Here is a 15,311-nt window from a genome sequence, read left to right as displayed (position 1 = left end):
TCCCAATACAACGCCGCTGCAAGAAACTCTTCGAGCGGCTGCACCCTTATTGGCTTTTGATTCTGCCACTCCGGCGGCATTTCCTGTTCTAATCCCCGCTGGACCGGCCGGAGGGGCCCCGCAACACGAGCAGTTTGACCTTCGCTTTATAAAAGAACTTTATACCTCAGTGAGAGACAATGGGCTGCACTCCCCATACACTCTCGGCCTCTTTGGCACCGTTTTTCAACAAAATTTAATACCTGAGGACATTAAACTTTTGGCACGCACCGTCCTTCAACCTCATCAAATGATTCTCTTTATGCAAGGTTGGACCTGGGCATGCCAACGTAGGGTAGCTAATATTCAGACCACCCTCAATAATGCTGCCCAAGTAGCCCACGCAGCAGCCGTGGCCGCCGCCAGTGCGGGTGCAGCCCCCCCGGCACCGGTCATGTTGACTCCAGCCGATGTGCTCAATGGACTCACGGGGGAAGGCAACTTTATGCAGATCCAACAACATCTGGGGCTGGATCCTTCCTACTGGGAGGCTACTACTGCAGCGGCCCAGGAAGCCTTAGTGGCCGTCCCAGATGACAAAACTGAAAAAGGTGGGCGCTGGGGAAGTGTCCGTCAAGGGCCTTCGGAACCCTATGGGACATTCATTGACCGATTGTATAACACCCTTAAGCGCCAAGTACAGGATGTAGCGGCACAAGAAGTCATTGTCCGCCAGTTAGCCTTTGACAATGCTAATGAGGATTGCAAGCAAGTATTACGCCCGCTGCTAAGTACCCCTAACGTGGCAATAGCGGATATTGCCTACAATATTGCTGCCTACAGCAGTTCTCTACCGGCCTGCAGAACTCTCTCAATCTCAATCTCAATCTCAATCAGCGTCTGCATAGTTGAATGGCTACACCTGCCACATACACCACCGCGAAATGTCTATACTTCTCCAGCAGCTGTCATGGACATTGTTATCAAGGGAAGACAACGAGCTGTGGCATTGACAGGAATGGATGTGGAAGCTATTTTTTTACCTTTCTCACAGGACGAGGTTCAACATTTGCTAACCATGTCCACTTGCACACAAGTGGCATTAGCAGACTTTGTTGGGAGGATTTTACATAATCCACCTACTGACTCACGGCTTTCCTTTCTCTCCATTCCCTGTGCTCCCCCACCCCTATCCCCTCTGCTCTCACCCTCTTTACAGATGGGACAAAGACGAGGGGGGTGGTTGTGTGGCGGGAGGAGGGGGCGTGGAAGACAAGATTCACCACGGAGCAGAAATCCGCTCAGCGTTCCGAATTGGCTGCGGTGATCTTGGCATTTGATCTTTTTCAGGATGTGCAGTTTAACTTGATTGTTGATACTCAGTATGTCTCCAGACTTTTAACATCCTTGCCAGTGGCATACATTACGCCTGCTCTGGATGACGACTTGTTACAATTATTTCTTGCCTTGCAGCGCTTGCTACAAACAAGGAATCATCTCTTTTTTGTTGCCCATTTGCGCTCTCATACTTACTTACCAGGGTTTTTGGCACACGGCAATGCTGTGGCAGATGCTGCATTGAAGCATGAAGCTTTTTCATTGTTTTCTGATCCTGTGCTCAGTCATGCTACTTTCCATCAGTCAGCAAAAGTATTGGCTAAGTCTTTTCAGATACCCATTTCTCAGGCTCGAGACATTGTTTCGCAATGTTCTTCTTGTTCTAAAGCTCCTACCATGATTCCTTTTGATGCTGTCAATCCAAGAGGGATTGCCCCTCTCTCAATTTGGCAGATGGATGTCACCCTCACCCCGTTGTTAGCCCCTTTTTCAAGACTGCACCTCACGGTGGACACGTCTTCGGGCTTCATCTGGGCGACGCCCTTAAAAGGGGAGACAGCCAGGCACGTAATACAGCACACTCTGCGCTGTTTTTCGGTCATGGGAAAGCCTAGCAGCATCAAAACGGATAATGGCCCCGCGTATATTTCTAAGCAATTCTCTGATTTTTGTAAATTGTGGAATGTGAAATTAACTCATGGTATTCCTTTTAATTCTACAGGACAAGCAATTGTTGAGCGAGCACATTCAACTTTTAAATCTCTGCTTTTTAAACAACTAAGTGGAAAGAACGCTCCTCTTGCTGAAATACCTAACATTGTGCATCAAGTGCTTTTTACTCTGAATCATCTCTTGTACCCACATAATAAGCAGCATACTCCAGCAGAATTGCATTTTAGAAAAGAGGAGGAGCTGCCTCGTCCCCTTGTGTCTTTCAGGAAACTTCCGGATCCAGCATGGCGCGGACCTGTACCGCTGATTACCTGGGGACGCGGATAGGCCGCGGTGGACATCGATGGGGACCCCCTGCGGGTACCAGCGCGCTGTGTACGGCTCTGGCGTTCGTCTTCTGCAGTTGCCTCACCTTGCCCAGCATCATTGGTGCCAAAGACGAAGGAGACAGACCTTTCTACACTCTTTCTGGAGGACAGCGCCTGTCACCCGGTCTGAACCATCATTGCACCTGGCGACACCGTGTTGCAACCTTAAATATGGCTGCACTCCATCAAGAAGTATCTGCAGGCCATAATCGCCTTCGGCGAGCTGCCATTTTACAGAAGAATCACAGACCTGACTCTTATCATTCCATATGGAATGATAATACCTATGTGAAGGATATTTCTCGATTTGCGGAATTGCTTAATTATTCTGATTGTTGGGTTTGTTTGCATATTCCCCCGCAGTCAAGTCACTCGGGTATATTATTGCATGGTATTCCAATCAATGATTCTTATAAAATTAGTAATAATATGAAAGATAATCATACTAGTTCGCCCCCCGTTATATTATCCTTATTAGAAACTGCTCCACGATGTTTTCGTTTTAATCATAATAGTAGTAGATTTTTAGGTCATTATCCTTATTGTAATTGGACTTATGAATATGTTAATGGTAGCTCTTGTTTTCTCAATGTCACTACCCAAAGCGGCAGGCCCAAGGTAACGATTAATAATGTTACCAGATACATGACATATTACCAACAGGCTACATGCCGTGATTTTCATTCATGGTTTGATTGGATGAAGAAGAGTTGGAGAGCCACATGCGTGTTACAACAAAATCTGTGGCTTTTGTGTGGTAAGAAAGCATACAAAGAGATTTCCTCTGCTTTTCCGGGGACTTGCACTCTGGGGGTAGTGATACCACTGGTGTATAAGTTAGATGCCCTTCCACGCACCCGCTTGCGCAATAAACGTGAGGTCAATGTCCCTATAACACAATATACTGGTACACAGATAGCTCGCAGCATTTTTCCTTTGGTAGGAGTAGCAATGAATTATAGAGATTTGCATCGCTTAGCAAATTGGGCAGAGGCTTTGTTTAATGCAACAATTAAAGGCATGAAATTGATCACTACAGAATTACAGGAGGTTCGTGAAGTCACGCTCCAAAATACATACCTATGTATGTGCAAGATAATGGTCCTAACATAACTCATACCATACAGGAAATGGAAAAAATAGTGGCTGAAAGGCCCCTGCAACCTGCCGTGGGTTTTGATCCCTGGGAATGGCTGATGTCTTGGTTGCCTAACGGTAACTGGATAAGGAAGATACTCTTGGCGGTTCTGGGAATGGCCTGTGGATTGGTTTTGTTATGTTGCTGCATTCAATGTTTACCCTCCCTCATTGGTCAATGTTTGACCTGGTTTCAGGCTGTACGCCCCTCCACTGGTATCACACGTGGAGCCTTCATTGCGAGGTATCAGCGACTCCCAAACGAGGTTTATGATGACTTAGACGCTTACATGGGGGGCTATAGGGCTTATACCACACTCTCTCCTCCCCCCCCCCGGTGGCACCTGATCTGCTGCGGAGAGTGCATGGCAGGTGACCGAACTCCGATGCCACAACCTGGAAGTCCCAGAGCGGTGCATCAGTTAGAATGGGATGCTTACGAAACCTCCGCAGATTCTCAAAGGGGAGAAACCATTTAGATGTCTGGAGTGTTTGACATCTTTCTCTCAGAGTTCCCTCTTTCCTTCACATCAATAAACGCAGATAATCGGAAATCAGTATCAAATGCATGGAGTGTATGTGAAGTTCTGGTATTCGTATATAAAGTTGTATAGACAGGTCTTGAAAGAAATGAAGGTAATGTCTCACAAGTATAATAGAAGATATAATATAATGTTAGATAGGGAGGGGGAGAATCTGGAGTGTTGGGGTGAGTGATGACGGGCTGAGAGTCAGCTGATTTTCGGTCGTTGGTGGAGAGAGTTGGAAATGTTGGTGTTAGGAGTTGGGGAGGCAGTTTGGGAGCAGGGTTGGTGGGATTAGTACCGTGTTTTCCCGGAAATAAGACACGGTCTTATATTTATTGTTCCTCAAGAGGACACACTATGGCTTATTTTCAGGGGTGTCTTATTCCAGCGGGAAGGGCTCCGCGTGGTGCGGCATGGCTGAGGGCAGTGAGTTGTTGCTGGGAGGCGCCGGGTCCATGTCTTATTTTCGGGATATGGCTTACATTGCGGAAAAGCTTAGAAATCCTGCTAGGCTTATTTTATGGGTCTGTCTTATTTTCAGGGAAACGGTATTATAGGAACAGCATGTTAACTCCCATTGATTTAATTGCAATAAAGGAACGATAAAGACACAAAAAGCATCTTGTTAATACCCAAACCTTCATGTATTGTTTATATTTTGTTATAGTTTTTATTAGATTTTTATTAATAGTAAGCCAATATAAGCCACATTAATTCAATTGTTTTATTGATTGTAGTTTCGAATTTATTGTAATTGCTAAGAGTGGGTTTCTGTTTAATTTTTATATGCTGATATTATTATTCTATACTATTCTAATGATTGTTGACTGTTACTTTATTTGATGTAGATTGCTTATTTTAAAGCTATGTTTTATTATCACATTTTTGTATTGTATCGGATTGTTATAAGGTGATACATTCTTTGTTTCTTCAGCTTGTAAACCACCTTGAGTATTGTAAGATAGAAAGACGCTATACAAATTAAAAGTGATGCTACTAAATCATAATACAATTTAAAAACCCAATTATTCCATTCCAAATTATGATTGGTATATGTCACACGCCTGTCTGAGTGGAGCGTGAGGAAGGAAGACTGTCTTATCTCTCGTCTTATCTCACTTCTGGTGTGAGACTGTGAAACTGTATAGGAGTTTAGAACTACGATGCCTCTTTCTTTTGCTGTGTTAAGCCAGAAGGCTAGTGTGCATAAATCAAGTTGGTTTGTGTCACTGGAGCGCCCTGGAGAAGAAGGGGATGCCATTTCCAGAGCTATGCTCACGGGAGAACGCTCAGATTAGGCCAGAGCGTTTTCCAACAAAGGCTTCCCTTCACCCACCTTCCAATCCGGTTACGACGATAGTCCTCTCCAGATCAAGACCCTCGAACTCAGTGGCTGATTCAATCAGCAGGTCATCTTGTCCCCTTCTTCCAGAGCATGTCTGTCTTTAAAGTCCAAATTCATATCTGTCTTAAAAAACAGAGGAACTCTCAAATCCTCCTTTTACTCTCAAATCCTCCTTTTCTGCACGACCAGCATCATGGGATCTGTTCTCGGCTCAGACAAAAGTGCATGCTGGGAAATTGAACCCAGAAACTGACAGTTCCTTCTCCAATGGGGGGGGGGGCCAAGGTATGGAGATACATGGGGGAGAGGCCAACACTCCCCAGGGACAACAGAAGGCTCAGACAAAAGTGCATGCTGGGAAACAGAACCTAGAAGCTGACAGTTCCTTTTCGAAGGGTGGGGACCAAGGTATGGAGATACAGGGGGGAGGGGCCAACACTCCCCAGGGACAACAGAGGGAAGGGTATCCTACGGAAACACAGGGATGAGCCGGGGTGGAGGGAGGAGGGGCAGGATACGTCATGGATAGGGACAGGGTGGGGTGGGGGACACAGGAAAGAAGCACAGCAACGCGTGGCCGGGTCAGCTAGTATTTTATAAATTGTGTTGCAACACCTCCTCCTCCTTGGCTATGTGAAGGGGGAAATGTTCAGATAAACATTATCTCTGGGGGCATCAGGAATAAAAGGGCTGTTTAGCGGCATAACCAGGAAGGACTCACCTCCCCAAACTTAAGGGTCAACTTTCTACAAATCTACAAGCTGCCTGGAGGCAGGATCCACCTCTGAGCATCGAGGCAGCCAATAGGAAGCTTCCTTTGAATGTCATAGGGGCACATGGACCTGGTGTGGCCACTTCTCAGGGCTCTTTCCAGGAACGGTTGAACCCATCCATTCACAAGTGCTCTCAAAGGGGTGGGTGGGGGAAAGGTCCCAAACTCTGCCTCTTCCACACCCCTAGGGGTTTAGCCTGGATCTGGACTGCAGCACTTCAGCCTGCAAGGAAGACCCTGTTTTCTGGGACACATTGATTCCACCACTTGGGGAAGCAAACCAAGTCAGGGGGGAGGAGGTGTCCAGCCAGGACCCTCCTCCCTTGGGAAAAGGGGTGCACTGGAGAGCAGTCCATTCTGTGAGCTGCCTCCTCTGCAGTCTGAGGAGGGACAGATCCTGCCCAGCCATAAATCCACCACTCGGGAGGATGAGGACTGAGAATGTGGGTGCAACTTGCCCTATTAATGCTCCGCTGGGGCACCTCCTTGCATAACAAAATGAGTAACAGAATGAATTTCAAGAGGGACAAATAAATGTCAGGCCCTGCACTTAGGCAGAAAGGACCGCCTGCCCAAAGAGAGGATGGGGGACACCTGGCTCCCTAGCAGTAGATGTGAAAAGGATCCAGGGGTCTTGGTGGACCACTAGCTTAACATGAGTCCACAGGGTGAAGCAGCAACAAAAAAAATATACCTCTATTCTAGGCTGTAGGGTCTGACTCCAACCAATGGCTTCAAGTTGCCAGAAAGGAGATTCTGACTAAGCATTTGGAAACCCTCTCGGACAGCAAGAGCTGCTTGGCAGGGGAACAGGCTCCCAGGAGAGGTTTTTCAGCAGAGGTGGGGGGGCCATCTGTCCTGGATGCTTGAGCTGAGATGCCTGCCTTGCAGGGGGTTGGTCTAGATGACCCTTCAGGCCCTTCCAGTTCTCAGATTCTGTGATGCTATGGCTCTTGAAAGGGGCCGCGGGGAGAAGGGAGAATATATATACACATATATAATGACAAGGGAGAACACCATTGAGGGTCATCCAAAGGCGCTGGTCCCAACTCCGGTCTACTCTGCAGGGCTGTTGTAACGGGGACACCCTACGTCACAGCCCTGCCTCCCCCACGTGGGAAAATGGGTGTGAAACTGACTGGATCCCCCCTCCCCCCCTCCTGGGAAGGGATCAAAAGAGATGGTGGACTTTTTGGGAGGTGGGGGGGTCTCTTTCCCTGCCGCCTCCGGGGATCGAACCTGGGAGATGATCAGGAAAGAAACAGGATATTCAGAGCTTGTTTGGAAGGAGGAGAATTTGTGTCTTCTGGGAGGGAGGGGGGAGTCACTCATTCCCCCCCCAAAGGGTCAGTGAGCTCCGCTTCCTAGAGAGGCAGGAAGGATTGGAGGGGGAGCCAAGGTTGGAGGGGGAGGGGCCGCCATCCACATTCCCAGAAGAGGAGCAGGTCGGCAGAGGAGGAGGGAAAAAAGGTGCAAAAGATATATATGGGGAGAATTGGGGTTGTGGGGAGGGGGAGAAGGATGCGTTTTTCCTCCCTCTGAATCTGCAAACAGGGCAGCTGGGAAGGGAAGGCAGACTTTTGGGCGGGGGGGGGGTGAAAGGAAAGTAGGGGAGGTCCCCCCTCCCCCTTCTTTCTGTGGATCAGTCGAGCGGGGGAGGGGCTGGTTTAGGGATAAAAGAGCCCCTCCTCCCCCAGAGAGCCCCCAGCCCTTTATATTGCGGCGGGAAAGGAAATTGGAATAGAGAAGGGAGGACAAAGAGGTAGAGCTACGGGTTGGGAGGGAGGGTGCGATGAGTGGGGAGAGAAAGGGGGCAGAGACCCCCCCCCCCAAGAACAACTTCCTTCCTGGGCGCTATCTTCAGAGGCCCCGATCCATGCAATCCGGCTGCAGATGGGGGACCCTCCATTCGCAGGGTTCTCATTGCAAGCCCCTCCCCCCCAAAGAAACCAGCCTTCCTGCCTTTTCCTATGGGGGTTCAGGGGGGGGCCTTTCTGCAGAGGGAGCACCGGCAGGGTTTGCATTGCAAGGTCTCCTTTGCAGCGCTCAGCTGTCAAGAGATGCTCAGCTCCCCTGCCCCCCCCCGCGAGGACCCCCACCCCCAACCAGGGCTGGGACTTGAAGCGAGGCCTCCATTCCGCGCCCCTCGGCGTGTTCTGGGTTCCCCCTGGCAGGCATCTCTGGGGCAAGGCTTGGTGGGTCCCTCTTGTCTAGGGGGCCAGATTTAATGAAGTGAAGATGCATGAGGGCCCACCAAAGTTGTTGACCATTTTTTACAATTTTACCCCAAAGTTGTTGACCATTTTTAGAACACAGAGAGATTAGGCCCCCAAAACGCACTTTAGACATGCCTGGGGGAGGATCGAAGCCAGCATTGGCAGGAGGTGGGGAGAGAGAGAGAGAGAGAGAGAGACTTGGGGGCTGCCTGCCTCGACTTCTCCCTCCTGCCCAGGAATCTGCCATGATTTCGAGTCGACCAGGGAGAGATCCCTGAACAGGAGGCCTGATCCACCCACCCTCTCCTCCCCTGAAGCTCAGTCCTTGCCCTGCCAGAAGTCCCAGGTCAGCTCCTGCATGGGGCGCTGGGGGCTGTTATAGGGAGTCTAACCGTTGGGGGAAAGAGGAAAGGGAGGAAGCCCACTTTATTCTTTCTGCCCTTTGAGGCTTCTGTCTTGGCAACTACAGTCTCACCCACATGCCTGTGTTTCTCTGGAGAAGCATCTAAAGGGTTCCTACCCAGAGATACCTGTGCCCAACTCCTTCTCTCCATTCCACCAGGTTTCCATTATTCCCACTATAACAGATCTCTTAAATCCGTGGGATTTAAGGGATTGGGAAGATTGTTATGGGGCTGCTGAGCTGGGCAGGTGCGGGCTCCATTACACTCTCTGTTGAGGGATTCGTGGCTGCACCCCCCTCAAGGGAGAGGTTTAAGGGAGCCCCCACCTCCGCATCAGATCCCCTGCACCCCATGAAGGCAGCCAGGCTGAATAGTTGCTGGGGTTGGGGAAGGGGGAGGCAGCCCGGAAGCTGCACCTGACAGCCCCTCCACCACCTCAAGGCAGCCAGGCGCTCCTCAGCTGCCGCTACTTGCATGCAAGCAGGAGTGGAGATCTCTCAGCGTGAAGCCTCCCCGTCTGAGAGATCCCCGCCCTGCTCCTGAACAGGGCTGCCTTCAGAGGTCTTCTCTCTTTGACATCTGATGGGGGCGTGTGTTCCACAGGGAGGGTGCCACTACCGAGAAGGCCCTCTGCCTGGTTCCCTGTAACTCTGAGGGAACTGCCAGAAGACCCTCGGAAGTGAACCTCAGTGTCTGGGCTGAGTGATGGAGGTGGAGACGTTCCTTCAGGTCTACTGGGCCGAGGCCATTTAGGGCTTTAAAGGTCAGCACCAACACTCTGAATCGTGCCCAGAAATGCACTGGGAGCCATTGTAGGTCTTTCACAGGCATGGGCAAACTCGGCCCTCCAGATGTTTTGGGGCTACAGTTCCCATCTTCCTTGACCACTGGTCCTGTTCGCTAAGGATGATGGGAATTGTGGTCCCAAAACATCTGGAAGGCTGAGTTGGCCTATGCCTGGTCTTTCTTGACTGGCGTTATATGGTCCCAGCAGCTGCTCCCAGTCACCAACCTGGCTGCCATATTTGATGCCTTCTCTTTTTCTGTTTTTTGTTTTATAGGAATAAAGCGATACAAAGCCGTTTCTTGTGTGACATGCAACGCCACCAAGCCAGCTTGCTTTGGATATAATTGCGAGTAAGAATTCTCTCTCTCTCATTCCCACGTTAGAAAAACACAAAATTGCAAATGGCATTTGGGAGAGGCTGGGGAGGTGGGGTTCCCCCCCCCCCCAGGACTGTTGTGGGCGTTGCTTGGTAGGTGGTTTTTTAAAAAAAGTTTTAAGGATTTTTCCGAGTGATGTTGGGGGGGGGGTTATATTTTTTTTGTGTGTAGTGGGTTCTGCTGGGGAGGGATGTTTTTCATTTATTTTGGAGGACTGTTGTGGGCACTGTTAGGGAGGTGGTTTTTTTTTTTTGAGGACTTTTGTGGGCGGGGTGAGCCGCGGGGTTTTGGCCGCCTCGGGAAGTGTGTTGGGCGGATGTGTTTTGTGGTTTTTTTAATGTCTCTGTTGGCTGTTGGGGAGGCAGGTTCAGGCCCTTGCTGGAGTCCTTTTTGTGGTGGCGGCAGTAGACTATGGCCTGCTTTAGGAGTTGGTACCTAGGTGTGGGGTGGTTTATTATTATTATTATTATTATTACTGTGTGGGTCGTGGGGGAGGTGGGGTTGTTGCTTTAGAAGAGGTCTATTGCGGCGTTTGAGGTTGTGTCGGCCTCTGGGTTTTGTCTCCCGTTGGCGCGTCGTTGGAGGCGGCAGTGGGTTGAGGAAACAAATGGTGGGCAGGTGTTTGAGGCTGCGATGGGAGGCACCAGCGATGGGAGGCCACGGAGAGGCGGAGAATTAAATTCGCAAATGGTGGGCAGTCGTCTGAGGCTGTAAATGGCGGGTTGCCGTTTGAGGTGGTGAGTGCAAGTTTTCACCTCAGGAGGTGGGCGGCGGGAGGCCGTGCGGTTTAGGAGACAGTAGCTAAAATGGTGGGCAGGTGTTTGAGGTGGTGGTGGCGGTGTGGCTTTGGAGGCGACAGCGCGCGATCTGGCTTTCTATTGGATGCTGCTGCAGTCTTCAGAGCTTCTGGTGGTGACATCTAATTTGGGTGCCATTTTTTGTGTTTAATCATTATTTTAGGTGTGAAAGGTGTGGTTTTTTCGGAATTTTTTTTTGCCAGATCCCAGGTCCTGGAACCACCTTCCCAGCGATCTTTGTATAAATAGTTTCTCCTTTCAGAAAGACACAGTGCACATTGCCTAGTCCAATGTCAGGAGGTGGGTGCAAGATCAGGTGGCATATAATTATAGCAAATAGTAATTGGGTTGGATGTTTTAATCTGGTCTTCCCAGCAGGCAGGCTCCAGCTGCTTTCCTTCTGCATCTCCAGATGCAAGGCTGAGAGATTTTCCTACCTGAGCAGTCCTTCAGCCGACCGCAAGCACCAAGCCTTGTCACTGGACTTATATATGGGTCTCCCAAAATGGTCAATATGCACCTCCTGAGGCCAAAGGGACCGTCCAGGTGATCAATAAACATCTAGAGGTCAAAGGGGACAGAATGTGGCCCAAGGGCTGGAGAATTATTGTGCAGAGGATGAATAACTTCATTATGAACTTGGGACCCTGATGAATAGTAGGCAGGATCATGGACATAGAGCAGCTCCCTTTCCTGTGAGAAACCACATTTTATAAAAAGTAAACCCCACAGTTCAACCGTATTCTAAGATAATGCTTCTGAACTGCATTACATTATTTGACATTATTTCATTTGTATTTCCTAAAAACTGGGAACATGGAGGACAAGAGAGAATATACAAGATTTTAAAATAAGAGCAGGTACTAATTGATGTGTGTAATATTTTTTTCTTCTCTTCCTAGACCCCCCCCCCCCACGGTCGAAAGAAGACAATGGAGAAGGCAGTCAAAATTCTGGTGGGCCATGTCCAATGGGAATAAGAAAGAAATCATTGAAATTCATGGAGTGTGGAAAGAGAGAGGATAAACAATTTAAAATTATGGAGTGTGGAAAGAGCTTCACTGACAGTGGAACACTTAGAAAACATCAACGGACTCACACTGGGGAGAAACCATTTAAATGCATGGAGTGTGGAAAAAGCTTTGGTTGGAGTTCAAGCCTTCGTATACATAAACACACACACACAGGGGAGAAACCATATGAATGTATGGCGTGTGGAAAGAGTTTCAGTCAGATTGGACACCTTAGAAACCATCAACGAACCCACACAGGGGAAAAACCATATCAATGTAGGGAGTGTGGAAAGAGCTTCACTGATAGTGGAACATTTAGAAAACATCAACAAACTCACACAGGGGAGAAACCATTTATATGCATGGAATGTGGGAAGAGCTTCACTCAGAGTGGACACCTTAGAATTCATCAACGGACTCACACGGGGGAGAAACCATTTAAATGCGTGGAATGTGGGAAGAGCTTTATTGACAGTGGAACACTTCGAAAACATCAACGGACTCACACGGGGGAGAAACCATTTAACTGTATGGAATGTGGAAAGAGCTTCACTGTCAGTGGAACACTTAGAAAACATCAACAGACTCACACTGGGGAGAAACCATTTAAATGCATGGAATGTGGAAAGAGCTTTACTGATAGTAGAACACTTAGAATTCATCAACGGACTCACACAGGGGAAAAACCATTTGAATGTATGGAGTGTGGAAAGAGCTTCACTTACAGTGGATCACTAAGAAAACACCAACGGACTCACACGGGGGAGAAGCCATTTAAATGCATGGAGTGCGGAAAGAGCTTCATCGACAGTGGAACACTTAGAATTCATCAACGGACTCACACAGGGGAAAAACCATTTAAATGCATGGAATGTGGGAAGAGCTTCACTCGGAGTGGATACCTGAATTCACATAATCAAACTCACATAGGGGAAAAACCATTTAAATGCAAGGACTGTGGAAAGAACTTCACTGATAGTGGAACATTTAGAAGACATAAAGCAACTCACACAGGTGATAAACCATTTACATGCATGGAATGTGGGAAGCGCTTCAGACAGAGTGGAAGCCTTAGAATCCATGAACGGGTTCACACAGGGGAGAAACCATTTAACTGTATGGAGTGTGGAAAGAGCTTCAATTATAGTCGTGAACTAATAAGACATCAATGGACTCACACAGGGGAGAAACCATTTAAATGCATGGAATGTGGAAAGAGCTTTATTGATAGTAGAACACTTAGAATCCATCATCAAACTCACACAGGGGAAAAACTATTTGAATGTATGGAGTGTGGAAAGAGATTCAGTGTAAGTGAAACACTTAGAATCCATCAATGGACTCACACAGGGGATAAACCATTTAAATGCATGGAGTGTGGAAAGAGCTTCAGTTGGAGTGGATCACTAGGAAAACACCAACGGACACACACGGGGGAGAAACCCTTTAAATGCATGGAGTGTGGAAAGTGCTTCATTGAGGGTGGAAAACTTAGAAGACATCAACGGAGTCACACAGGAGAGAAACCATTTAAATGCATGGAATGTGGAAAGTGCTTTAGTCGTGGTGGAGACCTGAATTTTCATCATCAGACTCACACAGGAGAGAAACCATTTAAATGCATGGAGTGTGGAAAGAGCTTCAGTCGCAGTGGACAGCTTAGAATTCATCAACGGACTCACACAGGGGAGAAACCATTTAAATGCATGGACTGTGGAAAGAGCTTCACTACTAGTCGAAACCTTAGAATTCATCAATGGACTCACACAGGGGAGAAACCATTTAAATGCATGGACTGTGGAAGGAGCTTCACTACTAGTCGAAACCTTATAATTCATCAATGGACTCACACAGGAGAGAAACCATTTAAATGCATGGAGTGTGGAAAGAGCTTCAGTCAGAATGGAGACCTTAGAAACCATCAACGGACTCACACAGGAGAGAAACCATTTAAATGTATGGAGTGTGGAAAGAGCTTCACTTGGTGTAGAACACTTAGAATTCATAAACTGAGTCACACAGGAGAGAAATCATTTAAATGCATTGAGTGTGGAAAGAGCTTCAGTGAGAGTGGAAACCTTAGAAACCATCAACGGACTCACACAGGAGAGAAACCATTTAAATGCATGGAATGTGGAACATGCTTCAGTATGAGTGGACACCTTAGAAAGCATCAACGGACTCACACAGGAGAGAAACCATTTGAATGTATGGAGTGTGGAAAGAGCTTCAGCCAGAGTGGAAACCTTAGAAAACATCAACGGACTCACACGGGAGAGAAACCATTAAAATGCATAGAGTGTGGAAAGAGCTTCAGTCAGAGTGGAGAGCTTAGAATTCATCAACGGACTCACACAGGGGAGAAACCATTTAAATGCATGGAGTGTGGAAAGAGCTTCAGTGAGAGTGGAAACCTTAGAAACCATCAACGGACTCACACAGGAGAGAAACCATTTAAATGCATGGAGTGCGGAAAGAGATTCAGTCAGAGTGGAACACTAAGAAGACATCGACGGACTCACACAGGGGAGAAACCATTTAAATGCATGGAGTGTGGAAAGAGCTTCAGTGAGAGTGGAAACCTTAGAAACCATCAACGGACTCACACAGGAGAGAAACCATTTAAATGCATGGAATGTGGAACATGCTTCAGTAGGAGTGACAAGCTGAATTTACATAATCAAACTCACACAGGGGAAAAACCCTTTGAATGTATACTGTGTGGAAAGAGCTTCAGTCGGAGTGGAACACTTAGAATTCATCAACGGAGTCACACAGGGGAGAAACCATTTAAATGCATGGAGTGTGGAAAGAGCTTCAGTGAGAGTGGAAACCTGAAACCTTAGAAACCATCAACGGACTCACACAGGAGAGAAACCATTTAAATGCATGGAATGTGGAACATGCTTCAGTAGGAGTGACAAGCTGAATTTACATAATCAAACTCACACAGGGGAAAAACCCTTTGAATGTATACTGTGTGGAAAGAGCTTCAGTCAGAGTGGAACACTTAGAATTCATCAATGGAGTCACACAGGAGAGAAACCATTTAAATGCATGGAGTGTGGAAAGAGCTTCAGTGAGAGTGGAAACCTTAGAAACCATCAACAGACTCACACAGGAGAGAAACCATTTAAATGCATGGAATGTGGAACACGCTTCAGTATGAGTGGACACCTTAGAAAGCATCAACGGACTCACACAGGAGAGAAACCATTTGAATGTATGGAGTGTGGAAAGAGCTTCAGCCAGAGTGGACACCTTAGAAACCATCAACGGACTCACACAGGAGAGAAACCATTTAAATGTATGGAGTGTGGAAAGAGCTTCAGCCAGAGTGGAAACCTTAGAAAACATCAACGGACTCACACGGGAGAGAAACCATTTAAATGCATAGAGTGTGGAAAGAGCTTCAGTCAGAGTGGAGAGCTTAGAATTCATCAACAGACTCACACAGGGGAAAAACCATTCAAATGCATGGAGTGTGGAAAGAGCTTCAGTCAGAGTGGAAGTCTTACAAAACATCAACAAATTCATTCTGGGGAGAAACCATGTAAGTCCTAGGGAAGGGGATAGAAG

The 15,311-nt window shown here is 47.7% G+C and overlaps 2 protein-coding genes across 2 annotated transcripts; both read left to right on the top strand.

The window, feature by feature from the left end:
- The first annotated feature begins 2,273 nt into the window (after positions 1–2,273).
- LOC118078714 (uncharacterized) lies at positions 2,274–5,032 on the top strand. The gene has a single exon (XM_035102700.2). It carries the CDS (start codon positions 2,274–2,276, stop codon positions 3,468–3,470), a length of 1,197 nt encoding a protein of 398 aa, XP_034958591.1. The 3' UTR covers positions 3,471–5,032.
- Positions 5,033–11,628: 6,596 nt separating this feature from the next.
- On the top strand, positions 11,629–14,683 carry LOC132591669 (zinc finger protein 91-like). The gene has a single exon (XM_060271116.1). The coding sequence runs from the start codon at positions 11,690–11,692 to the stop codon at positions 14,576–14,578; it is 2,889 nt and encodes a 962-aa protein (XP_060127099.1). The 5' UTR covers positions 11,629–11,689; the 3' UTR covers positions 14,579–14,683.
- The last annotated feature ends 628 nt before the right edge of the window (positions 14,684–15,311 follow it).

Source organism: Zootoca vivipara, chromosome 2 (genome assembly GCF_963506605.1).
Source record: "Zootoca vivipara chromosome 2, rZooViv1.1, whole genome shotgun sequence".
In the NCBI taxonomy this organism is placed as follows: domain Eukaryota; kingdom Metazoa; phylum Chordata; class Lepidosauria; order Squamata; family Lacertidae; genus Zootoca; species Zootoca vivipara.
The sequence above is the reverse complement of the archived record's forward strand: the minus strand, read 5'-3'. Positions and strand labels throughout refer to the sequence as shown.